Here is a 25,630-nt window from a genome sequence, read left to right as displayed (position 1 = left end):
CGTGGAGTTTGCGGGTTTTCCACCATCTGCGTGGGTTTCTCCTGGGTGGTCCGGTTTCCTCCACAGTCCAAAGATGTGCAGTTAGATGGATTGGTCATGTTAAATTGCCCTGTAGAGCTCAGGACTGTGCAGGCTGAGTGGGTTAAGAATGGTAAATGCGGGGTGTCAGGGATACGAGGGGAAGAGGGTGGGATGTTCTGCACAGGCTTGATGGGCCAAATGGATTCTATCTATCCTGTAAGGATTCTGTGATTTTATTGTAAGTACGTCAAAATATTTTCACTTAAGACAACCAGCATCTCAGTGGGAATAATATGTCATTTCAATATTTGTGATGTGTGTACATGGTCAGCATTTTGATTCACTGAAATCTTTAGTAACGATATTTGAAAGTACTTTGCGATATTACCATGCTACTCCACATCCTTTGCTTATTAGGAATTGCAAGTTAATCTAGAATGTGTCACATAAATTACTTCTTTGCACCACTTTTAAAAACTGTTGCTAAACTGTTAAACAAGTGTTGTCTTTTAATTGTAATAGGGAATCTAGGAGTAATGTTCTGCTCTTAAATTTTATGTACATGCTTTCTTCTTACTTTTGTCAGGGTGAAGTCTTCAAAATAAGTCCAAACAATTGCTGCCCTGAGTGTACCCTGCGGACCCAGAACTTCTGTGAATACAAAGGACGAGTTCATGCGGTAAACATTCTCACGTTCTGAGATGTGTTTGTGGTAAAAATAAAGAACAGTTTAAGTAGAAGCAACATTTAAAATGTATATTGCACTTATATTCTATTAGTGTGCATTTAAGTGGAAAAAAAATCTTGCTGTTTATGATAACCATTCATAGACTTGTGCCATGTCTGGAAGATAATTTACCTTTTTGGCTTTCATATAAAAAAAATCTTAAATTAGAGTCAGAGTTGTACAGGGCAAAACAGACCATCCGGTCCAAATCATCGATGTTGACCGTCTATCTTATCTAGTCCCATTTGCCAGCATTTGGCCCATATCCCTCTAAACCCTTCCTAATCATATACCCATCTAGACACCTTTTGAATGTTGTAATTGTACTCGCCTCCACCACTTCCTCTGGCAGCTCATTCCATTACACACACCACCTTTGAATGAAACAGGTGCCCCTTGGGTCCCTTTTATATCTTTTCCCTCTCACCTTAAATCTGTGCCCTGTTGTTTTGGACTCCTCTACCCCAAGGAAAAGACCTTGGCTATTTACCCTATCCATGCCCCTCATGATTTTATAAACCTCTATAAGGTCACCCCTAACCCTCTGATATTCCAGGGAAAATAGCCCTAGCCTATTCGCCCTCTCCCTATAGCTCAAAACCTCCAACACTTGTAAATCTTTTCTGAAACTTTTCAAGTTTAACAACATCCTCCCATAGCAGGGAGACCAGAATTGCACACAGTGTTCAAAAATTGGCATAACCAATGTCCTGTACAGCGGCAACATGACCTCCCAACTCCTATACTCAATGCACTGATCAATAAAGGCAAATGTACCAGACACCTTCTTCACTACCCTGTCCACCTGCGACTCCACCTTAAAGGAACTATGAACCTGTACCCCAAGGTCTCTCTGCTCGCAACACTCCCCAGGACCCTCCCGTTAAGTGTATAAGTCCTACCCTGATTTGCCTTACCAAAATGCAACACCTCATACTTATCTAAATTAAACTGCATCTGCTATTCCTCGACCTATCTGATCAAGGCCCCTTTGTACTCTGAGATAATCTTCTTCACAGTCCACTACACCACCAATTTTGGTGTAATCTACAAACTTACTAACCATACCTTCTATATTCACATCCAGGTTATTTATATAAATGACACAAAGCAGTGGACCCAGCACCGATCCTTGCAGTACTCCACAGGCCTCCAGTCTGAAAATCAACCCTCCTCCATCACCCTCTATCTCCTATCTTCAACCAATTTTGTATCCAAATAGCTAGGTCTCCCTGAATTCCATGTGATTTAATCTTGCTAACCAGACTACCATGCAGAACCTTGTCAAATTCTTAAGACCCAGTTCATAATTGTAAACAAAATCTTCAAATCAGTCAGGCACTGTTTTTACATTTCTCAATAATATTAGTTATGTATTCAAATAGAGAATTTTAGACTTAAGGCATGGAGAGATGTCAGGTTAGCAAAATTTATTGCATGTTTGGATTTGGACAGTGCTGTACTAATCCTAATGGAGCATAAAAGATGGAAGGCTAATTTGCTGAGCGTTGAAATGATCAGATCTGGAGCTGACCAAATTGCGGATGAAGGTTTCAGTAGTGGCTCCGCTTTGGCAGGGACAGAGCCGGGAAATATTCAAGAGATAGAGTTGTACTTTATTCGGTAGAGACAATGTGGTCAGAGTTCAGCTGAGGATTGAATAATTCGTCAAGTTAGCAAGCATTCTGGTGGCTGAGGAAGGAGACGGAATTGATGGTGAGGCAGTGGAGTTTGTGGTGGGTCCAAAAGTTCCTAAAAATTATGACTTCTGTAGGACTGTCAGATTGTCAGGTCATTAATCTTAAAACAGTTCACATAAAGTGGTCAAGAGAGTTTGTGGGGTGGTTGACACTTCCTGTCTGTTTGTGAATGATGTTACCAAGGAGCAGCATGAAGATTCTAATCTTCACTCTTTCAATTTCTTTTAACATTTCTCTTTCAGGGTGTTAAAGATTAAAGAAATATTCCCATCTATTTAGTGTTTTTATCTCATTAAGATATCCCAAATGCATTGCCATCCATTAAATATTTTTGACCTGTCTTCACTGTTTTCACAAGATACCACCAGCAACAATTAGATAATAATCAGAAAATCCTTATCTGTGATATTGATTGAGAAAGAAAAACTGGACTAGTCATAATAGAGAATTTCCCTGCTCTTTTTTGAAATTGCATCAGGAATCTTTTACACCCACCAGTGGGGGAAATGGGACCTTGCTTAGCATCCCATCAAAAAGGTTACTCCTCTGACAGAACAGCATTGCCCATTACAGCCCTGGAGTGTAAAGCTAATTGTGTGAACTCTTAGTATTCATACTGCATTTTGCAGCCTCATTTCTCTGGTGGACACCTGAGGTGAACTTTCTTCAAATGGAGCTACGACTTAATTCGAGTAGTTAAAAGTGTTATTCATTCCCTTAACTCATCAGAGTGTGGCAGGGTCAGCAATAGAACCACAGAATTGTTATGGTGCAGAAGCAAGTCATTCAGCCCATCATGCCTGTGTCACCTCTCTGAGGATTTTAACTTTGTGCCAATTACCAAATTGTATTTTCCCTGTGGATCAGCATGTTGTTTCTATTTAAATAACCATCCAATGCCCTCTTGAATGCCTCAATCAAACCTGTCTCCACTATGCTTCCCAAAAATACATTCCAAACCTGGATGATTCAATGTGTTTAAAAAAACCCTTTTCTCATCTTACATTTGCTTCTTTTGCAAAACATGTTAAACTGTGCCTTCTGGTTCCCAATCATTTAACAAGTAGGAATAGTTTCTCCCAATCTGCACTGTTCAGGTACCCTAAGATTTTGAAATCTATGATCAGATCTCCCCTGATCCTCTTCCTCTCCAAAGAAAACAGTTCCATATTTTCCAGTATATCCTCATAATGAAAGTGTCTCATCCTTGGAACCATTTTCTGAATCTTCTTGTGACTTGTTTTAATGCATTCACATCATTCCTCAAGGGTGATACCTAGAACTGCCTACAGTACTGCAGCTGGGGTCAAACTAGTGTCTTGCAGGAATTCTTCATACCCTTCCTGCTCTTGTACTCTCTGTACCAACTTAGGAAGTCTACAAAACATCATGCTTTATTAACAGCTCTCTTGAACTGTCCTTCGACATTTAATGACTTACACACATACATGCCCAGGTCTGTCTGGTCCTGCACACCCTTTAGGAAAGTATCCTTTACTTTATAATACCTCTTCATGCTCTTTGTGCCAAAGTGCATCACCTCACATATCTCTTCATTGAACTTCATCTGCCACCTATCTGCCCACGTGCCAGTGTCTTTTTGAAGTTCCCTACTGTCTGCCTCTCCGTTTACAAGATATTTTTACAAGTTTCACATTTTGTGTTGACTGCAAACATTGACATTTTCCACTGCACACCAAAGTCTACATTACTTATATGTAGCAGAGAAACCAGAGGTCCTAATACCAGTGTATGAGGAATTATACTGCATATGTTCCTCTAGCTTGAATAATACCCATTCACAATTAATCTTTGGTTCGTATCATTCAGCCAATTTTGTGCAAGGGTGTTACCATCTTTTTTCCTATGAGCTATAACTTCCCTCACAAATTTGTGTGGCATGCTATAGAAGGCCTATTGGAAGGCCATGTACACCACATTGACAACCTTGTCCTCTCGTCAGCCCTCTCTGTTACCTTTTTAGAATATTCCACCAAGTCAGTCAGACACTATTTTCCTTTAATAAATCTACGGTAACTCTTTACAATTAACCGAAATGTTTCCATGTGACTATTAATTCTATACTGAGTAATTGTTTCTAGAACTTTACCCACCGCCAAAGCTAAACTGACTGGTCTATAATAATTGGAACTTTTTTAATATAACCATTTTTCAACAGGGCATAACACTTCCAATTTCCCAGTCTCTGGTGCCTCCCCCTAATCTCAGGAAGATTGAAAATTTATTGCCAGTGCCTTTACAATTTCCACTCTCACTTCCTTCAATATCACCTCATCCAACCACAGGGTTTTATTAACTTGATGTATTCTTACTCTATATTGACCAATGTTGATTTTACATCATCTGAAACTGTACAATACAGAGCTCACTGTCCCCCAAATGTCCCCCCACTGTCACTTCGTCTACTTTACCTCATCATTCCAAGACTGAGGTCCAGCAGTGCCTTTTCAATTATGGAACTTGAAACAGACTACTTAGGAAATTGTACTGAGTACACCCAACAGAGATAGTGGAAGCATTGGTAGTAATGTTACAAGGATCCTTAGATTCTGGAAAAGTAGTATATTAACATGGATAGAGGATTATATTAACATGGATAGAGGATTGACTGACTAATAGAAGACAGTGAGTTGGCAATAAAAGGAACAATTTCAGGATGACCACTTGTAATTGTGGAATGCCACAGGGATAAGTGCTAGGACCACATTATGTGAACGTAAATTAATGATTTTGATGAGCGAAGTGAACATATTATCACCTAATTTGCAGATAACATAGTAATAGGTGGGAAGGAGAGTGGTGAAGGTAACATGATTTACAGATGTATGTAGACATACGTCTTGGTAGATACTGTGGGAAATATGATGTTATGCTACATAATAGCAGGAAGAATAGAGAAGGTGAATATTCTTTAAATGGAGAAAGACTGCAGAAAGCCACAGCATCAAGAGATTTGGGGATTCTTGTGCATAAACCCCAAAAAGCTAGCAAACAAGTTCAGCAGGTAATAGGAAAGGCAGATGGAACGCATAATTTGCCAAAAGTACTCAACAAATAATCAGACCACCTCTGGAATATTGTGAACAGTTTTGGTCTCCTTATCTGAGGAAGGAGATACTTTCTCTGGACTGTCTCCAATGCAAGTTTGTTAGGTTGAGCCCGAACGTGGAAAGAGTTTATTATGAGGAAACGTTGAATAGCTTGGCCTTTACTCATTGGAATTTAGAATGATGAAATGTGACCTTATTGACACACAAAATTTTTAGGGAGCTTGACATGGTAGATGCTGAGAGATTGTTTCCCCTTGTGGGAGGTCTAGGACATAATCTCAGTAAGTGCTCCCCTATTTAAGACTGAGATATGGAGAATTTCTTATGTCAAACAGTGGTGAATCTATAGAATTCTTAAGTACAAAGGGCTTTCAAGGCTGAGTCATTAAGTATATTCAAGATGTCTTGTCATCTCATAAACGAAGATGAGTAGAAAGGAGAAACTCAGAAATTAGCTTCCTCTCCTCCACCTCTAAGTATTTACTTAATCATTAATCTGAAATGTTGACTTTTGATTCTTTCTCCATAGATGTTGCCTGACTTGCTGATTATTTCCAGCCTCTTATTTTTATTTTTAACAAATAGCGAGCTTCATCTCATAAAAATTGAAAAAACTGCAAATGCTGTAAGTCGGGGGAAAAATAACAGAAGTTGCTCGAAAAGCTCAGCAGGTCTGGCAGCATCTGTGAAGAAAAATCAGAGCTAACATTTCAGGTTCGGTGACCCTTTCTCAGAACTGATGGTAGCTGGGAAAATATTGGTTTATATGTAGAAAATTGGGAGGGGGATGGGGTAGGAAGTAAATGATAGGATAGAACCCGAAGAGAGGGAAGTGCAGTTGGATAGACAAAGGAGTTGATAACGAACTCGCAAGGAGGGTGAATAGTTGTTAAGGGAGACTGTTAGTGACGAACAATAGGTATTGTGTAATAGCAGGTTAGTAGGATAACAAGACATGGTGTGTGGGGTAGGGGGCTAGGACATGGGAGAGTTTAGGCCCTAAAATTATCAAACTCAATATTGAGTCTGGAGGGCTGCAGTGTCCCCAAGCAGAAAATGAGGTGTTGTTCTTCCAGCTTGCATTGAGCATCACTGGAGCACTGCAGTAAGCCAGAGACAGAGATGTTGGCCAGGCAACAGGGTGGTGTGTTAAAGTGGCAGGCAACAGGTCGCTGAGGGTCTTTTTTGCAAGCAGAACATAGATGTTCTGCAAAGCGGTCACCCAGTCTACGCTTCACTACCCGAATGTAGAGGACACCACGTTGTGAGTAGCAAATGGAGTAGACTAGATTCTGGGAAGTGCAGGTGGAGTGTTGCTTCACCTGGAAGGTATGTTTGGGCCCTTGGATACTGGGGAGGGAGGAGGTAAATGGGCAGGTGTTACACTTTCACTGGTTGCAGGAGAAGGTGCCATGGGGCTGTGGGGGGATGTTCGGGGTGAAGGAAGAGTGGACCAGGGTGTCCTGGAAGGAATGGCCCCTGTGGAAGGCGGCCAAGGGAGGGGAGGGGAATGTGTGTCTGGTAGATGCATCTCGCTGGAGGTGACGGAAATGGCGTCTGATGATCCTCTGGATGTGGATGCTGGTGGGATGGTAGGTAAGGACAAGGGAACCCTATTGCTCTTGCAGGAGGGAAGAGGAGGGGTGATGGCGGAAGTGCGGGAGATGGGTCGGACCCGGTTGAGGACCCTGTTGAGGACCCTTTCGACAATGGTGCTGGGAAATACTCAGTTGAGGAAGAAGGTGGACATTTCAGAGGCTCCCTTGTCGAAGTGCCCTCATCTGAGCATATGTGACAGAGTATGCACGTCATCTCATATTCGCTTGCAATAGCTCAATAAAAGGCAACCAGAAACCATCGTGGAATGATAAACAAAAGAAACCATAATTAATAAAGTAAATAGTGCTAAATAAAAACTGAAACAACTGTGAAAGCTGTAAATCAGGAACAAAAACAGAAGTTGCTGGAAAAACACAGCAGGTCTGGCAGCATCTGTGAAGAAAAATCAGAATTAAAGTTTTGAGTCCAGCGACCCCTTCTCAGAACTCATGTCACCGGACTCACAGTGTTAACTCTGATTTTTCATCACAGCTGCTGCCAGACCTGCCGAGCTTTGTCAGCAACTTGTCTGAAGTAAATAATGCTGATGGATGTATTGCAAGAAGTAAATTGTTATATGAATTGTGCAATAATGTAACTATTGCAATGTTATGACTTCATACAGATCTTACAGAGATTCCACTTACACAGTATTGCTTCACTCTTCAGTTTGTTGTCATTTTGGAACAGGCAATTACCATTCTGTGCTGTCACTTTCATAACACAACAGACTCAAGCGTTGTAGGCATTTCACAGCTGCATTTACTGCCACATTATACCTTCAGTAAATGTGTTTTTTTTTGCTTCTGGGCAAATGTGTACAAATCGGTCTTTTAGATACCATGTACTGTAAAATTAGCTTTAAAAAATCAGACAACAATCATGAAAACATTAGCAAAATGACAGTAGAGGAGCCTATTGTTGAAGTGTGGCTACTGTACTAGAAAAGCACAGAACTTCAATTGGAATTCAAAGTTAAATATCCAAATATTAGCAAGTGCTTTTTAAATTGATTGCTACCAGATATTTGTTGTTACTTCAAGGTGATGATGCTCCTTCTTTCTGTTTTTAATGTTCACAGCATGAGACAGAGTGGATGACCTCAAGGTGTACTATTTGCTCCTGCAACAACAAGAAAGTTGAATGTGGCCCAAAATATTGTCCTTCCGTTACCTGTGGGAGAGGGGAAATTGAGTACACTCCGGACAGAGACTGCTGTCCAAAATGTGTCAAGACTGGAGGTAAGCCAGCAAATTTTACTGCTTTTATGCATCTGTTAGAGAGTAAATGTCATGTAGAAACAAAGAAACTGTATGCAGGAACAAAGTAGGACGTAATGTTCAAACCATATTGTCAAATTTGTTTCACAGTTTATTTTGTTTTTGGATGTTAACTTATGAACATTGGAAAAAAATGTAGGCTAGATGAAGAATCATTGAATGTTTTCACGATTATTTCTTAGAACAACCAGAGAGCAGGCTAATTTAAACCTAGTTTTGACCAACAAATTTAGATTAATTACTGAACTTCTAGTGAAAGTGCCTCAGGGGAGCAGTGACCAGAATATTTTGAATTTTACATACAGTTTAAGAGAGAGAAGAGTGGGTCCAAGACTACTGTTCTTAATCAAAACAAAGGCAATTTTGAGGTCGTGAAAGCAGTGTTAGTGAATGTGAACTGGCAGTTAGGTGCTAGAGTTGCACTGGCAAACATTTAGTAGGATATTCTAGACAGCGCAGATAAATTCCAGCAAATAAGAAAAATTGTAAGGGCTGACCAGCCATCCATGGCCAACAAAAATTTCAAAAATAGTATCAAACACAAAGGAAAGGAACATAATTGTGCAAAGAGGGGTGCCAGGCCAGAAGATTGGACAGAATATTAAAAAGAGCAAAGAATTACTAAAATTTGAATGAAGAATGAAAATTTAGATTATTAGAGAAATTTAGCCAAAAGTATAAAGGAATGGAAATGTTTTGTCATATTCTTAGAAAGAAAAGAGTTTACAATATAAATGTTAAGTCAATAGAAAATGAAGCTGGGGAATTACTCGCAGAGAGTAAAGGGATGGCAGGTGAATTGAACAGGTAATTTGCGTTGGTCTTCACTAGAGAGGATACAAGTAACAACCCAGAAGTAGCTGTAAATCAGGAATTGAAAAGGAGGGAGTAACTCAAGAAAATACAATATCCAGGGAGTAGAAGGGAAGTAGTACACGGCAAACGGTTCCGAGTTGATAAGTGCTTGGGTCCTGATGGATTCATCCGAGGGTCTTAAAAGTAGTAGTTAGTGAGGTAGTTATGTGTTGCTTTTAGTTTTCCAAAACACATTAGATTTGGGGAACATTGCTTTACTTTGGAAAATAGCTAATGTAATTCTTTTATTCAAAAAGGGAGATAAGCAGGAAGCTCCAAGCTATTTGGCTTAACATCTGTCATAAGGAAAATGTTAGAAGCTATTTGTAAAGACGTTATAACTGGACACTAATGAGTTTAAAGTTAACAGGTAGAACCAACATGATTTTGCAAAAGGGACATCATGATTAACTAATTTATTAGAGTGTTTTGAAGAATAACTTGTGCTATGGACAATGGGGAACCAGTAGATGTATTGTACTTCATTTCCATAAGGCAATTAATAAAGTGCCACGTCAAAGGTTATTGCAGAAACTAAAAGATCATGGTGTTGTGGGTAACATATTGGCATAGACAATAGATTAGCTGGTGAACAGGAAACAGAGAATAGGAATAAATGGGTCTTTTTCAGGCTGTAGAATGTCTTGAATGATGTGCCACAGGGTTTGGTGCTGATGCCTCAACTGTTTTCATCCTCATCATTTATATAAATTAAAGGGACTGAAAGTGTGGTAATGAAATTTGCTGATGACACAAAAGTAGATAAGAAAGTGATGTGAAGAGGATGTAAGGAGCCTATAAAGGGATAAAGATGGGTTAAGAGAGTGGGCAAAGAACCAACAAATGGGGTATAATGTGGGAAAGTGTGAAATTATCCATTTTGGCAGGACAGATACAAAAAAAGAAGAAGCATATTATGTAAATGGTGGGACATTACAGAGCTCTGGATACAGAGAGATCTGAGTCTCCTCATGTATAGATCACTGGTTAGTATCCAGGGACGGCAAGTAATTATGAAAGCTAATAGAATATGATGTTTTATTGTGAGTGAAATTTAATCCAAGAGTAAGAACGTTATGCTTCACTGGTCACTGTACTTACAGAAGGATGTTAATACACTGACAGTAGTTCAGAGAAGGTGTCCTATACCTGGAATGAGTGAATTGCCTTGTGATTGAAGCCTAGACAAGCGAAGCCTGTATTCTCTGGAGTTTGGAAGAGTCAGGGGTGATTTTATTGAAATATAAGATCCTGAGGGAAATTGAATGGGGGGATGTGGAAAGGAGTTTCCCTATGTGGGAGGATCTAGAACTAGGTGGGTCACAATTTAAAAATAAGTGATTGCCAATTTAAGACAGAGATGACTTTTTTTTTAATGAAGATTGAGTGCCTTTGGAATTCCCGTCTTCAAAAGGCAGTGGATGCAAATTTTTAAAATAATCTTAAGGCAGAGGTAGCCAGATTCTTGATTACCAAGGGGATGAAAGATAACTAGGGATATGCAAGAATGTAGAGGTTAAAATCCAATCAGCCATGAATTTATTGAATTGTGGAGCAAAGTCAAAGGGACGAGTGGCCTATTGTTGGTACTTGTCGGTATGTTTGTAAAAATGAAGAATCATGTGAAGGATTTATGTATGAAAATTATTCTGGAATAGAAACTTTGAGATCCACAATAGGATTTTTAAAAATAATTCATTGAGGTTGTGGTCTTCACTGGCCTGGCCAATGTTATTGCCCCCTCTTTAATTGTCCTTGAGCAAGTGATGGTAAGCTGCCTTTCTGAATGGCTTGAGTCAAGTTAGTGTAGGTACACACACAATGCTGTTAGGGAGGGAGTTTCAGGATTTTGATCCAACAACACTAAACGGCAGGAGATATATTTCTAAGTCAAGATGGTGAGTGGCTCAAGAGGGTGACTTGCAGGTAATGGCACTGCAAGTATCTGCTGACCTTGCTGTCAGATGGTAGCAATCGTGCATTTGGAAAATGCTGTCTGAGAAGCTTGCTTTCTTTTTGAGCTTTAACAGTCCCCTTGTCTGATTTCATAGCACTTTTTCCCTGAGTTAAATGATAATCAATTCAAACCACACTCAGAATTTGAGCATATAACCTAGAGAGATAGTCTGACATCTCGGTGCTGTATTAGGGAATGCTGCATTGTTGGAGCTACCACCTTTTGATTGGGATATCAAACCCTGTATTCTCGGTCAGACAGACATAAACAATCCCATGGTACAGGTGAAAGAAGGTTAACCAGTTGCATAACAGGCATTCATTCCTCAGTGATCGCCATGAAAACAAATTAACTGGGTATTTATATTGGCATCTGCATTCATCCATCGCATACAAGTGGCCATGGAATTGTTTGTGAAATTCTATTCAGATGTCTAAGAAATAGGATGTTATTTAACAGCAATGCTTTCCTTTTTTAGTTTTTATTTCTTTCAGATATAAATCTGATGATGCATATCAAAATTTCAGGCCAGCAACAAATTTCACACCTTATTTTCCCATGTTGCTTATCTTTTGCATCAATTGCCTCTATGAACAGAGTCATGCCTTTTTGAGGGAAGAATGTATAGGGATGGCGAAGACTGGAAGTTAACCAACTGTTCAAAGTGTGTCTGCAGTAATGGTGAGGTGGAGTGCTACGTTGCAGAGTGCCAGCCCTTATACTGTAAGAAGGTACGTGGCATGTTATTATACTGTACTTAAACTAAAAAGTGTAAAGTCATCATCAGTTATCCATCCCGAGACAGATTTCAAACTTTTCACACCTCCATTTCTTGCCTGCAAAACATTTATTTGTAAACATAGAACTTGCACATTTCTTGGGATGCTTTATATTTCAGGACCCGGACTGCAATTATCAAATGCAAATTGATTTTGCGGCCCACGTGAAGCATGGTAATGGTAGAATCTGCCCAGATACCAACCTGTTGATGAGCTTGGCATATTATGTAGCCAGCTTCCCACAATTGACAGACTGCACTCTAACGTCCATTTGGATCCTGGAGCCTACCTGTAGTGTTTGAATGAGGTCTCAACCTGAAAATGATTGGGCCTTGGCTTTGACTTCAGGAAGACAGTATTCTGAATTTTTATCGTCAGTTAAGGACATGAGTCAAGGCAGTTATGACTTTGCCAACTTGAACCCATCATTTCCTCTCATTCTTTCCATACTTTTGCTTCTTAGAGACATTGAGAAGGGGTAGGGTAGTATGTACAATGTATGGCTCTGTGACTTCCCTGAACAGGTCTGTAGCAGTGATAGAAGCCTGTGGTACTGAGGTGAGTCAATAGAAAGGCCTGGCTTGGTTCTCTGGGACATTGGTCCAGCTTTCCACATCAATTTGTTGCCCCCCAGCTAACCTTCATCTTCCACCTCTCCACCCAGCCCAGTCCTCCTTAATGTTTCCTATGTATCCTTGATAGCAACTCACCCAGTGTCCACAATGTATTGATTGCAGGAACCATGTAATAGCCTTTGAAATAAAGATTTTAAAGAAAATTTCTGACGACCACAGAAAAACAGAATTGTTTCAGCGCATTCTAGTAAAACAGTCAAACACAGCCATTTTATTGCATTGGCGAAATAAGCCATAGTCCATTTAAACAATAAAATGAAATCCCCTTTAGTGGTTATTACATTGTGAAAAACATCAAACAGTTTATTTAGAAACCAAATAAAAAAAACAGACAATTCTTTAACGCCCATTAATACTCAGTCCTCTGACCAACTGGAAAACAACCATATCTAAGTGTTTCTTTAGCTTTTGAAACTCAGCCACATATTCATAATGAGATCAGCTGTTAAAATAAACTCATTAAAATAAGCCAGTACTACTTCAAGTAATGGAGATGACTGATTACTGAATTTTTTTTTTCTCTATTTAGCAGCCGGTAAACTGTTAGTGAAAGGATTGGAGCAGATACCTTTACACAGCCATTAGGAGTTTGTGTGGTAGTTTACTTTGTGGGAGCATTTTCATATTTATGACCAATCCACTTCTGTTTTTCTAATTCCTGAATCCATTCCTAATGTTTTTGGGACAAGAAAATCTGATCACAGGTTTCTGCTCCAACCACTTTGGGCATATGTCAACGCCTGTCTTTTATTCTGAACATGTTCTATTTATAGCTATTTCATAATCAATCTGCTCAGAGATGTTGTTACACACTTCTGAAGCAGGTGAGAATTGAACCCAGGCCCCCTGCCTCAGAGACAGGGACACTACCACCATGGTACAAGCACACTTCTTGTTCAATTTGTATCATTCTTTGTTCTGTGTTTTCCATTAACTTTTCAATTTCCTAATCACTGAGTTGCTTCAGTACTCTGCAAAGTCATAATCTCTGGGGTTGATGCTTACGAGGTAATTTATGGAAAGAAATTGCATTAAAATGTCATGTGTATTATCTGCTTGTTTTTATCAGACAGGAATTTGACTCGATGCAGTGAGAGGACATCTGAAAATGACTCCATAGTGGTTCTAATTGGCATAGAACATTGAATGATTTCGTTGTATTTAACAGATTTTAAACAGGCAATCAAAAAAGATTAGTCTTAAAAGCAACTTAGAAAACTTACAGCAGGGAGTTTCTTGAATCATGCATGCTTCTATTCACTCTGTACAGCCAACCTGTTTTGTAAAAGGGAAGTGCTTTCATTTTGCCTTTAAGTTCTGAGTAAATTTGTAATATCAGCTTTATTTTGCTGTTAGACTTTAAAAAAGCCTATAACTATGTTTGCCACCCATGTTTTCATTCTCAATCTCTAATGTACAAAATTATCAACATACTCTTGAAAACTGAACAACTTGCACTTGTGTTGTAGTCTTCACTTGCAGAGAATGGCATCTCAGTTGTGTTTAACGTGATGGTAGTTAAGGGATACTGAATAACAATACCCAAGTTGTTAGGATGGGGTGAAAGTAAGTTGGAAGAGTGCGATGGTCTTTGTTGAGAAGAATGGAGATGACAAGGTGGTCGACTGAGGTATTGAGTTTGAAGGGTTAAGGCCAAGCAGCTAAACAACAGCTCCTGAAGCCTGAGTGGGAAAAAGAATTCTGTGTCCAGGGACAATTAATTATAAGTGTAATAGTTGGATGAAATGATGGAAATAGGGAGAAATGATGTCATGGAATGAGTAGGACTGGGTTCGACACTCATTCTCTGATCTTTCTCCAACAGTTTGAAGTTCTTCTGCTTCCACTTGCACGTTTGCTCTGATCATAGAATGTTGCTGCTTATTAACTCTTTCTAAGCCACAACCCAGCACATAATTGCATTCTGATTGGCCTGGATAAAGTGTAGCTCACTGCTAATTAAGTTAGAGGATTGATGATCAGTCTCTAATTGTGTCCTAAGGGTGAAGAACATTGATGTCACTTCATATTATCTCCTGATTGGTTCATTATATTGTCAATATGGATGAGCCTTTCTCTTCACTATGGTTTGTTCATTGTTTCCTTTTGACTTCTTGATAGTTTGAAATGTTCTTTTCTATTCTGTTTGAGAACTGGGGGTGTATGGACTCAGAACTCAATGATTCATGATGTTGAGCTTATTCTCAATTCTCATGTAACTAGTGAAGTCCCCACTAAATTAGGCAGTGACTTATCATGAAGATTTGTTGATCATAGAGCCATTTGCGATATGCTTTTCATTTATATGTTGTGTTTGAAAGTCTGAAACCGTTTTTATTCCCCTGTTTTTTAAAGACAAAGGATACAGTATAAAAAAAGTTGTATATGACCTCAAAGCCATTTAAAGTGAATGCAGATCAGAAAATACTGATCCAAACAGATGGTTACACAGAGTATGTTAAAAGAATGAAGTAGTGAAGTATTTTTAGATAGATATTCTGAGTCATGAAAATCTAAAGAAATAGATAATTTAAAAACTTTACAAAGTTAACTCTCAAATATTAGTGTAACGTCTTCACTCTTTGCACAATCGCAAGGTGCATTTGTTTGTCAAGTGGGGATAAGCAGAGTCACATCATATTAAAGTGCTAAAATATTAATTAGTTGCAGTTGAGAAGAATAGTATCATTAATCAATGAATAAACTTTGTGGAATTAGTGTTAAATCAAGCCAATCATGAAATGCTGATTTCCCTACTAATCCTACACACTGTTCATGGTGAAAGGTGTAAATGTAGATGTGGTGCCAGTCAAGGGTGCTGCTTTGACCTGATGCTGTCAAGCTTCTGAAGTGTTGATGGAACTGCACTCTCTCATCAGGCAGTTGGAAGTATTTCATCACATTTCTGACTTGTGACTTGGAGATGGTGGACATGCTTTGGGAAATCGAGAGGAGAGTTGCTTCCCATGGGAATCCCAACATGTGGCATGCTTTTGCAACCACGGTATTTTAATAGCTAGTCTGATTCATTTTCTGGTCAGTGGTACCCCCAAGATATTGATAGTGTGGGATTCAGTGATGGTGATACCATTGAATGTCAACGGATGACGGATAGATTCTCTCTTGTTGGACATGGTCATTGCCTGGCAGTTGTGTGGCTCAAAGGTTACTTGTTAGCCCAAGCCTGGATATTATCTGTGTCCTGCTACATTTGGACATGGATTGCTTCTGTATCTGAGGAGTCATGATTGGTGCGGAGCCTAACTCCATCAATTTCGAATATTTCGATGCTGACCTTAGGATGGAGGGAAATTCATTGCAGGAGCAGCTGAAGATAGTTGGATTGAGGACACTATCCTGAAGAATTCTTACAATGATGTCCTTTGTCTGAGATGACCACCTTTCAACAATCATCATCTTTTGTGAGAGATATGACACCTCCCAGTGGAGAGTTTGCCTCCCGATTCCCACTGACTGTACTTTAGCTCAGGATCCTTGATGCCACACCTATTGAATTGCAGCCGTGATTTTGAGAGCTGTCACTGTCACTTCACCTCTGAAGTCCAGCTGTTTTGTCCAAGTTTGAACCAAGGCTGTAAAGAGGTCAGGAGCTGAGTTGCCTTGAAGAACCCAAATGAGCATCAGAGAGCACATTATTCCTGAGCATCTGCTGTTTGATAGCTCTGTTGATGACTCGGTTCCAGCACTTTATTTATGATTTAAGATACACGGTATTGCAGTAATTGGCGGGGTTGTATTTTTCTGCACAGGACATAACTAGGCAATTTTCTAAATGGTCAGGTAGATGTAAATGTTGTAGCTGGAGTGTAACTGGAACAGCTTGGCTAGGGATGAGGAAAGTTCTGGAGCGCAATTATTTGTATTGTTGCTAGAGTATTATCAGGATCTATAGTTTTTGCAGTGACCAGTATCTTCAGCCATTTCTTGATGTCATGTGGAGTGAATCAAATTAACTGGAGACTGGCAACTGTGAAGCTATGGATCTCTGGAGGAGGCAGAAATGAATCATCAATTCAGCACTATCGCAAATCCATCAGCCTTGATTCTTGCACTGGTGTATTGGAATCTGCCATCATTGAGGATTGAGATGTGTGGGAGGCCTCCTCTTCCAGTGAGTTGTTTAATTGTCCAGCATTACTCACAGTTGGATGTAGCAGGACTCTGATCAGTCTCTGTCTATCACTTATGCTGTTTGGCATGCAGGTAAGCCTGTTTTATAGCTTCACTTCATTTTTAGGTATGCTTGGTGCAGCCCTCCAGAACTTCTCGCTGAGGGAGGACTGATCGCCAAGCTTGATGGTCTAGTAGAGTGGAGGATATGCCAGGCAATGATATTGCAGATTGAGTTGCTGCTACTCATGGGTGCTCAGTCCTGAGGTGCAGGTATTCTCAATCTGAAGACCGGACGTGGACTCCACAAGGACTCTGTGATGATAGCGTCTATTGATACTGTTGAGGGTAGATACATCTGCAGCAGGCGGATTGGTGACAATGAGGTCAAGAATATTTTTCCTTTTTTTTTCCTCACCAAGTACTGCCGAGCCAATTTAGCAGTTATGTCAGTTAGGACTCAACCAGCTCAGTTAGGAGTGATGCTTTATGGACTTTGTTGTATGAACTCGGGCATTCTATGTGGCTTGTAGACAGTGAAGTTTGAAAATGATGACTAGAGAAATCTAGTAAAAAGTCTGCATTGTTAAAAGCTTGAATTAAGGTTTCAATGACAAAGGGAGAGGTAGGGACAAAAGTGAGTGATGTTTTGGAATCAAAAGAACATGGCGTCCATGAATGAACGCGATAGCAAAAGGGAAGCTGGGCTCACAGTCAAACAATATATCTAGAGTTTGTAATTCAGTTCAATTTGGCATGGTAGCTTGAAGTTCAAGGTCTTTTTTTAAGAGTGCTGAAGTTGATGGTTTCGTTTCAGCTGAGAGTAAGCCAGACAGAATGATGTTCTCCAAACTGATTAGACTTGGGCTTTGGTTCTGGATTCCATCACATTGTCATGGGATATGTAAATATATGGCTGAAATGACATGAATAAAATTGTTCTGCACAATACAGTATAGCATATTTTTTGCATTAGCTAGGGCTGTATTGATTGATTAAAGAACATTGCAAATGAATACGTATCTTTATTGAAGCTGCTTAAATAAATAATAAGCTTTCCCTTTCAAAGTTACATCCAAGTGCTGCTCTTCAATATTTCTTGGATCTACAGTATGTTTACCATTGTTCAATTATTGATGCTTTTATAGTTAGTCTTTACTGGACCCTTTAAAAATAAAATTATTCTATTTGGAAATGAAGCCTTTCTTAATAAGGGCATATGTTTATATTTCATTTGAACAATTCACCTGGCAGAGCTCCTAGTTATAAGACCTCCCTACCCCCCAGTTTTGTCAAGATTACTTGTAAGTTAGTTATAATTCTGGAAAACTAAAGAGAGAAGGAGCAGCTTCACCATGCAGGAATGAGACTGCAGTGCTACTAATGGTGGCTGTATGAGCCAGGTTATCCTGCTGTTCCAATGGGTGACAATGCTGCTGTTGTAACAGCAAGTAAAGCTGTTCAATTTGAGGTGGAAAAAAAACCTATTCTGTCTGGATAAAGGAAAGCAGGACGGTTTTCCGAAGAAAAATTTCCATACAAGTGCACGTTCACAAAGAAAGTACAAGCCAGTAAGTCAGATGAGGAATGTGATGGGATACTCCCCACCTGCCTGGAATAGTACAGCTCCAAAAACACTCAAGAAGCTCAACACCATCTAATACAGTGGCCCACTTGATTGGCACTACAAAGAATCACCCCCTGTGCCACCGGCATACAGTAGCAGCAATATGTCCCATCTACAAGATGCAATGCAGACTGTAGTGATTGTAATGAGGTCTGCCGGGTGGACCTCATAGAATGAGATAGGAGCTGTTAACCTGGTCCAATCGGGGAGCCCTGGCTGAGAGATATAAACAGGAGGGTTAGATTTGTTTTTTTGGAATCCCTTCAGTGTGGAAACAGGCCCTCCGGCCCAACAAGTCCACACCAACACTCAGAACATCCCACCCAGACCCATCCCCCTCTAAACCACCTAATCTACACATCCCTGAACACTATGGGCAATTTAACATGCCAATCCACTTAACCTGCACATCTTTGAACTGTGGGAGGAAACCCACACAGATACGGCGAGAATGTGCAAACACCACACAGACAGTTGCCCGAGGGTGGAATCGAACCCCTGGTGCTGTGAGACAGCAGTGCTAACCACTGAACCACTGTGCCACCCACGATGTTCTGTTCATTCTGAGAGCTAACTCTGAGTGGGTCAGGTACTATGCACGAGTAAATAAAGCGTACCCTGGTGATGGGTTACCAGCCTCTGTGGGGTTATTTCACAAACATTCACCAATAGTCTTCAGACAGCACCTTCCAAACATATGACACTACCATCTAGAAGGACAAGGGCAGCAGATACATGGTAACACCATCATCTGCAAGTTCTCCTCCAAGCCACTCACCATCCTGACTTGGAAATATTCACTTGCTGGGTCAATTCTGACACTCCTTAGTAGCATTGTGATTGCACCTACACCAAACTGTTGCAGCTATTCAAAAAGGCAGCTCACCACCATCATCTTCAGGGCAGTTAAGCATAGGCAATAAATATTGGCTCAGTCGGCAATGCTCCCAACTCCTGAATGAATTCAGGAAAATTCCATTCTAGTTTACACAAACTTAACATGAACTAAACATATTATAATTTCCTTAAATGTACTCCTAATTCTGTAAAGTGACTATAAGACTGGTGGCAGTACAAATTCAATGTAATCTGCAAGGTTGGCAAGTTTGATGGACTTTCTTTTTAATGTTGTTGTATGCACAGAAACCACTCAAGATTCAGGTTGAATTTTCTGTATTTAATCTGTCAGAAACAAATGTAAGTTAATTGTGACATCCTTCATCGTTACACATTTCTATCCATATTAAACTGTGATATATTTCAACTATCTCATTTTTAAATAATACTGAAATTAGTTCAGATAGTGTGTCAGCACATCAACATGGAATGTTGAGTCTAGTTCAAACTGAAGATTTTCTACATGGTGAATTTCTGATCTGAGCAGGAGTGAAGTGGAGATACAGATCAAACTTCCATCGGGATTCTCAAGCTCATCCATTGTGATTGGTAGAAGTTACAACCGATGTTAATTCCAGAGTGGTAAGCCGGAAAAAGGCACAAGACTTCCTGTCCTGGAATTGTCAAGGGTATTCCACTTAATATTAACACCCAGACTTCATTGGCCTTTTTGCTGTGTAACTGTTCAGCCAGAACAGGCATAAGATAGCTGCTGCCCTGTGAAGTTTGGGCAGGGCTGTGATCACGCTCTAGGATCGAAGTCACCTAGGGAGGTTTTGAGCTTGAGATGCGGGGGCTGTAATATCTGGATCAGCACTGTCTGAAATATTTCTCGTGCAGTCCAGTGAGGCACTCCTGATTCTCCTGGCCTACAAAAGTATCCTTTGTCCTTAACCTTCGTTTCTGTTCCAACAAGTTTTACTGTTCCACAACAACTGTCTAAACTGGCATGCATTAGTATTGGCAATTTGCGAAATAAATTTGTATGTAAAGTGTCCATTTGTGTCACTTCTCTAAGGCTGCCATGGATGTTCAGCTGAGATGGATAATCCAGTGAATGCCACTGCAATACTTAAAAGATGTAAGAAGATGAGTTGTACTAAAATAATAAGAGAAAATTTGAGAAATGTTCAGCAGGTCTGTTGACTTCTCTGGAAAGAAAAATAGAATTAACATTTCAGCTTGATGACAATTTATTGGAATGGGACTTTGACCTGAAATAACTTCTGTTTCTCTCATCACAAATGCTGCTCGACCAACTAAATATTTAAACCATTTTCTGTTTATACTTCCAGGTTTCCAACAACAGCATTTTGCTTTAAATGAGAAGTGCTTCTGTTTCCTACTTTTTTGCCCCTGTCAAGACCAGGGAGGAATTAACATGAATGAGGAAGTTTTGGTCTGAAGCATTGGAATTCATGCACAGGGGAGAACAAGCCTCTGAGACAGGATTTGGAGACAATAGAAATACTTGTAATGTTACTTAGAAAGTTTCCAGTGTCAGGCAGTTGGGTTGCTATGAAGAATTCAACACTTGAATTGAAATAAAAACCAAAAGAACTGCAGATGCTGTAAATCCGGAACTTGAATTGAAATACAGGGTGATAATAGAATGAGATTAGGTGAAACCAAATCCTTTTTCCATCAGGCAACAGTCCCTTTGTCTGTAAATTCCTATTTTAATTTTCTAGAATTTAAGTATTAATATATTGACAATTTCAGCAATGGATTATACAGTGCTTATAATTTATCATTTTCCCTCGCTGTTAACTTTAGGATGAAGATGTTGTAATGCACGCTGGAAACTGCTGTCCTGAATGTCTGCCAAAATCCTGTTCATTGGCAGCGAAGCGGTACAAGGTAACCTTGAAGTTACTTCGCAACTTCAGATTTTTGAGTTAAGATCCATTTTTCACTTGAGAGCCAAGTTCCAGGTCTGACACTGTGATAAGCTGCTATTTGATGTTCCGTGGTATCTCTTTTAAAAGTGGCTTGGATCAGATTTTTAGACGTCTCTTTTGGCATTCATGCTTGCCTTACCATGTAATAAACATGATAAGGCTGTTTGTTTAAAGAAGGAAAAGAAATAAAGATTTGCAATTATATACCGCTATATAGAGTTGAGCCTTGACAAATTTACTCACTAGGGTCAGCTATTCCTATGCTTTTATATTTTTTTTTGCCGTTCCAAGCTTCTAATTGCATGAGGAAAACAAAGAAAATGCTGGTGAACCTCAGCAAGTCTCGCAGGATCTGCGGCAAGAGACACAGAGTTAGCCTTTTGAGTCCAGTATGACTGTTTCTGAACTTTGGTTCTAGCTCTTTGAACTTACTGCTTCTCCCAACTCTTTAATTTGCTGACTTTTGTGAACTCTGCAGCTCACTAACTCGCAGCTCCCTGCCTACACTACAGGCTCCTTTCCTCCATCACTCTTCTGTTCATCCCATCTTCCACTCACCACTTCTCCCAATCACAACTTCCTTTCCTTTGTCCCTACCTCTCACTTACTCCCCACATCCCCCTGCTGTTCCCTCTTGCTTGCTGTTTTCTTCACCTGAATCAGGGAGGTCACTGTGAGAACCAGAATCTGTTGCAACACAAATGTTTTTGAATACTTTGGAAGATATGATGTATCAAAGTGTCCCCAAACAATTTATTTGCCATTGATTAATCACACATCTGTTTGAGTTTGGCAGAGAGTAGATTAGCACTTTCTGATCCTCATGAATTGCTTAATTGTCAATTGCTTGCATTCTGTATAATTCAGCAAAGCTATTTCGTGGATAATTTATGTCCAGAGTGTTTATTAAGATGATATGGTCTTTGTTTCTTCAGCATGGCGATCAGTGGAAGAAGAATGAGTGCACCAGCTGTATTTGTGATCGTGGTGAAATTAGATGTCATGTGCAGCTATGTCCATCATTAACTTGTGAAAAGGTAATTGCAAATCAACGACATGGAAGAAATCCCATCTTTGTCTGTCGGGTAGCACGGAGAAGACTTTCTTCAGTGTAGCATGGAAAGAATATTTAGGTTAGAAAAATATATCATCTGCCCATTAGATTGCTCACCTGAACGTTGGTGGGCTAAGTCCCCTTTACAGCAGCACCCAGGCAATTCAAGATGCCCAGGACAAGAAGCAGGAAATTTTGTCTCCATATGCATAAACATCACTTCGCTATCATTTGGGTGAACAAGCTCACCGGCAAAATTCTTATAGTAAGGAAATGCCCAAATGTTCAGCTGGGATATCTGCAGAAGATGAACACAAATCCTGTTTATGCTGCGCAAACAGGGCTGAATTTACAGTGGCTGATTGGGACACCTCCCGTGAGACCAAGTTAGAAGGCATAACAATTTGAACAGTACCTTTACTTTTCAATTTGCATTTTCCAATTATGTACACTCATTATTTTTGAGCAGGTTAATTGAGTCTGTGGTGGTGAGAAGTCAAGTGTATCTCAGCTGTTCAGTTTAATTTGACACTGGTTTGTTAAATCCAAACCAAAACAGTGTCATTAAACCACCATTTGGAATTTATACTGCTAAAGCTATCTCCTCTATACTGATGACAGATCTGTAGACCTATGAAAACCTGGTTTGACAAATCTGCAGTTGCTTTAAGAAAGCTGAATCTGACAACATCTATACCGGATGTTGGTTTACAGATTTGGATCTCTTGGAAATTGGATTAAAGACAAATTTTCAACACACCAGTACAGCCACTTCAACAAAAGATGAATGTCTGGTCAGTCCTCCTTTTCAGCAGTTACAGAACAACTTTGACAGTGCATACGATGATGCATTTTATTGTGTAATGCTGATCTTATGTAACCTTTTTATGTTTTATGAGCAGTAGGATTCTTGCCTCCCATAAATTATACTTCATAAAAGTTCTTCTCACATCAACCGGCCAAGTCTTGCGGCACGTTTGAAGGTTTTGTGAGCAGTAGGGTGCGTAAACTTCACACACACTACAAGTTTTTGCAGTACTGATTAAAGGCATATTTTGGCTGTGAGCAAATGTTAAACATTCCCACCTGTTGTTTGATATGGCTAACCCAGCAGATGCATGCAACTTATGTAATTGAAGATCTATAATATTTTTAGGTGTTCCCAAAATATACCATGCAAACTCCATAAATATGTGGGATGTGGAGGGTAATTTCAATCAGGGATATGTGTATGTTTGTCAAAGAGCTTTTCTGTTGCCCTGAAGGCCCACGTATTTGTATGTGTAGGTGGGTCTTTCAAAGAATGTGTGAAGAGATAAGGGTGCTGTTATTGAACCCTTCCAAGTATTGTGCACATACAATTTTAACTTGCAGTGTTTAACTCAAGGACTTGAAGTACAAAGGGAAAAGCATAGTCCAAACAAAAGTTTGAAATTGTACAGGGCACCAGGAACTCACATTCCATCAAAATAACACCTCTGACTAAAATTCTGAATGACTTTCCATTTAAAGCTGTTTGCATACCCTGAACGTAATTAAAACCAGCTTCCCATTCTTAAGGGTAGATGATAAATTAGTATTTTGAATCTGCTGAAGGTAACAATTTTTGTGTGCTTATTTGTGACTGGTAAATATATGTTTTTAATTGTATACTCTGTTACAGCTGTAATGTAAAAGAGCTAACTTCGAGGAATCAGCCTATAATATAACAACATTTAACTATGGTTAAAATATTTGGGAAGTGGGTTTAAAAGCAGGAATGAAAAATATTCTCAGGTCATTGTCAAGATTAATTCTTCTGTTCAAATACGGAATTCAGATCCTGTTTTCTTTTGTTGATCTATGTACCTAAATGTAAAAATATAATACATACAGGCAGTGAAGACAATATTAGTCTATAATTTTTCATTATTGTTCAGAGATCAGGTGACAAGAAAGCCAAAATATTAGTCCCAAGAAATGGGGTGGGTTGGTTTGGGTGGCATGTTGTAATATCAACTTCAAATGTGAATCCAATCTATCTTGAGCCTCTATCATGTACCGTTTGCATATATCTGACTTGGGAGTGAGTGACCAATTCAGTTCCAGGAGGAAAGATGCTAATTTAAATACTTAATGCGGATGTGTGTCTCATGTTTTAATTTCATTTTATAGTTAATTCTGGCTGGACAGTGTTCCTGGATCTTGAGGAAACATAGTTAAGCGTCTTTCCAATGCAGCTTATGGGTCAGGAGGAGGAGGAATGACCTTCCACAAGGCCCAAACACTGTCCTTCCAGCATACCTGTTAACTCCAAAAACAACCTCCACTTGATATTTAATATTAATTTCTACAGGGCCTGAATAAAATCAGAAGACCTGGGCATTGCTGTGAGGAATGTGTGTCTGGGAAAGGGAGCTGTCTGTATGAAGGTGTCACCAGGTATCATGGAGAGATGTGGAGTGTAACTGACTGCGAGTTCTGCATGTGTGAGAGAGGACAGGTCATCTGCCAGACTGCCGAATGTGCCAGAGTGGAGTGCTCATGGGTAAGGGAACCCATTCTCCTATGTTATTGTTGATAGAGAAAAATGGAAGTGTGGCTTTGTGATAATTTGTGAAAAAACTGCATTTCTTCTGTAAAAAGCCTGTTTAAAACTTAGCTCCTCAAATATTTCAGCCTCACTGCTCTCTGGCATGTAAATTTAATAGGTAAAGTTGAAGGTATGTCATTCATCCTTTGAAGTGAAGAAGTCCATTTCCAACAACTGATGAGGATGACTTGTGTGTGAATTGAGGGAGACTTTGCACATCGTCGACCCTCGCCCTGACATACCTTAGGCCAATGGAATATGAGTCTAGACCACTGGAGATACATCAGATCCTGTGGGTAACCAAGATGTGATCTGTGTCTTGTGTCTTACACATTCCACTGCGTTCACTGCATTCAAGGTCATTGGAACTTAGAGTCATAGAGTTGCACAGCACAGAAACAGACCCTTCAGTTCAACTTGTCGATGCCGACCAGATAATCTAAGTTAATCCAGTCCCATTTGCTAGTATTTGGCTGAGATCCCTCTAAACCCTAGAGTAATTTAGAATATCTGGTTGGCATGGATGAGTTGGACTAAAGAGTCTGTTTCCTTGCTGTAATTCTCTATGACTATTCATGTACACATCAAGAAGCCTCTACCACTTCCTCCTGCAGCTTATTCCATACATGCACCACCCTCTGTGTGAAAAAGTTGCCCCTCAGGTCTCTCTTAAATCTTTGCTCTCTCACCTTAAACCTGTGTCCTATAGTTTTGGACTCCCCAAACCTTGGAGAAAGACCTTAGCTATTAGAATGGTCTCATCCAATCAATTCACATGAATCGGTCTTTGCCATCCAAGGTGGACCAATTTCTAAATTCGTAAG

At 39.7% G+C, this 25,630-nt stretch overlaps 1 protein-coding gene across 2 annotated transcripts in view; it reads left to right on the top strand.

Annotated features, from left to right (window-relative positions):
• The window catches only part of fras1 (Fraser extracellular matrix complex subunit 1), a 423,924-nt gene that overhangs the window by 177,371 nt on the left and 220,923 nt on the right, over positions 1–25,630 (top strand). For both annotated transcript variants that reach the window (XM_048599246.1, XM_048599242.1), the window contains exons 4-9: positions 608–700; positions 8,200–8,359; positions 11,808–11,941; positions 21,056–21,139; positions 22,116–22,217; positions 24,570–24,761. In XM_048599246.1, the coding sequence (XP_048455203.1) occupies positions 608–700; positions 8,200–8,359; positions 11,808–11,941; positions 21,056–21,139; positions 22,116–22,217; positions 24,570–24,761 (765 nt within the window). The remainder of the gene's footprint in view (positions 1–607; positions 701–8,199; positions 8,360–11,807; positions 11,942–21,055; positions 21,140–22,115; positions 22,218–24,569; positions 24,762–25,630) is intronic.

This window comes from Rhincodon typus, chromosome 1, assembly GCF_021869965.1.
Source record: "Rhincodon typus isolate 14 chromosome 1, sRhiTyp1.1, whole genome shotgun sequence".
Classification (NCBI taxonomy): domain Eukaryota; kingdom Metazoa; phylum Chordata; class Chondrichthyes; order Orectolobiformes; family Rhincodontidae; genus Rhincodon; species Rhincodon typus.
The sequence above is the reverse complement of the archived record's forward strand: the minus strand, read 5'-3'. Positions and strand labels throughout refer to the sequence as shown.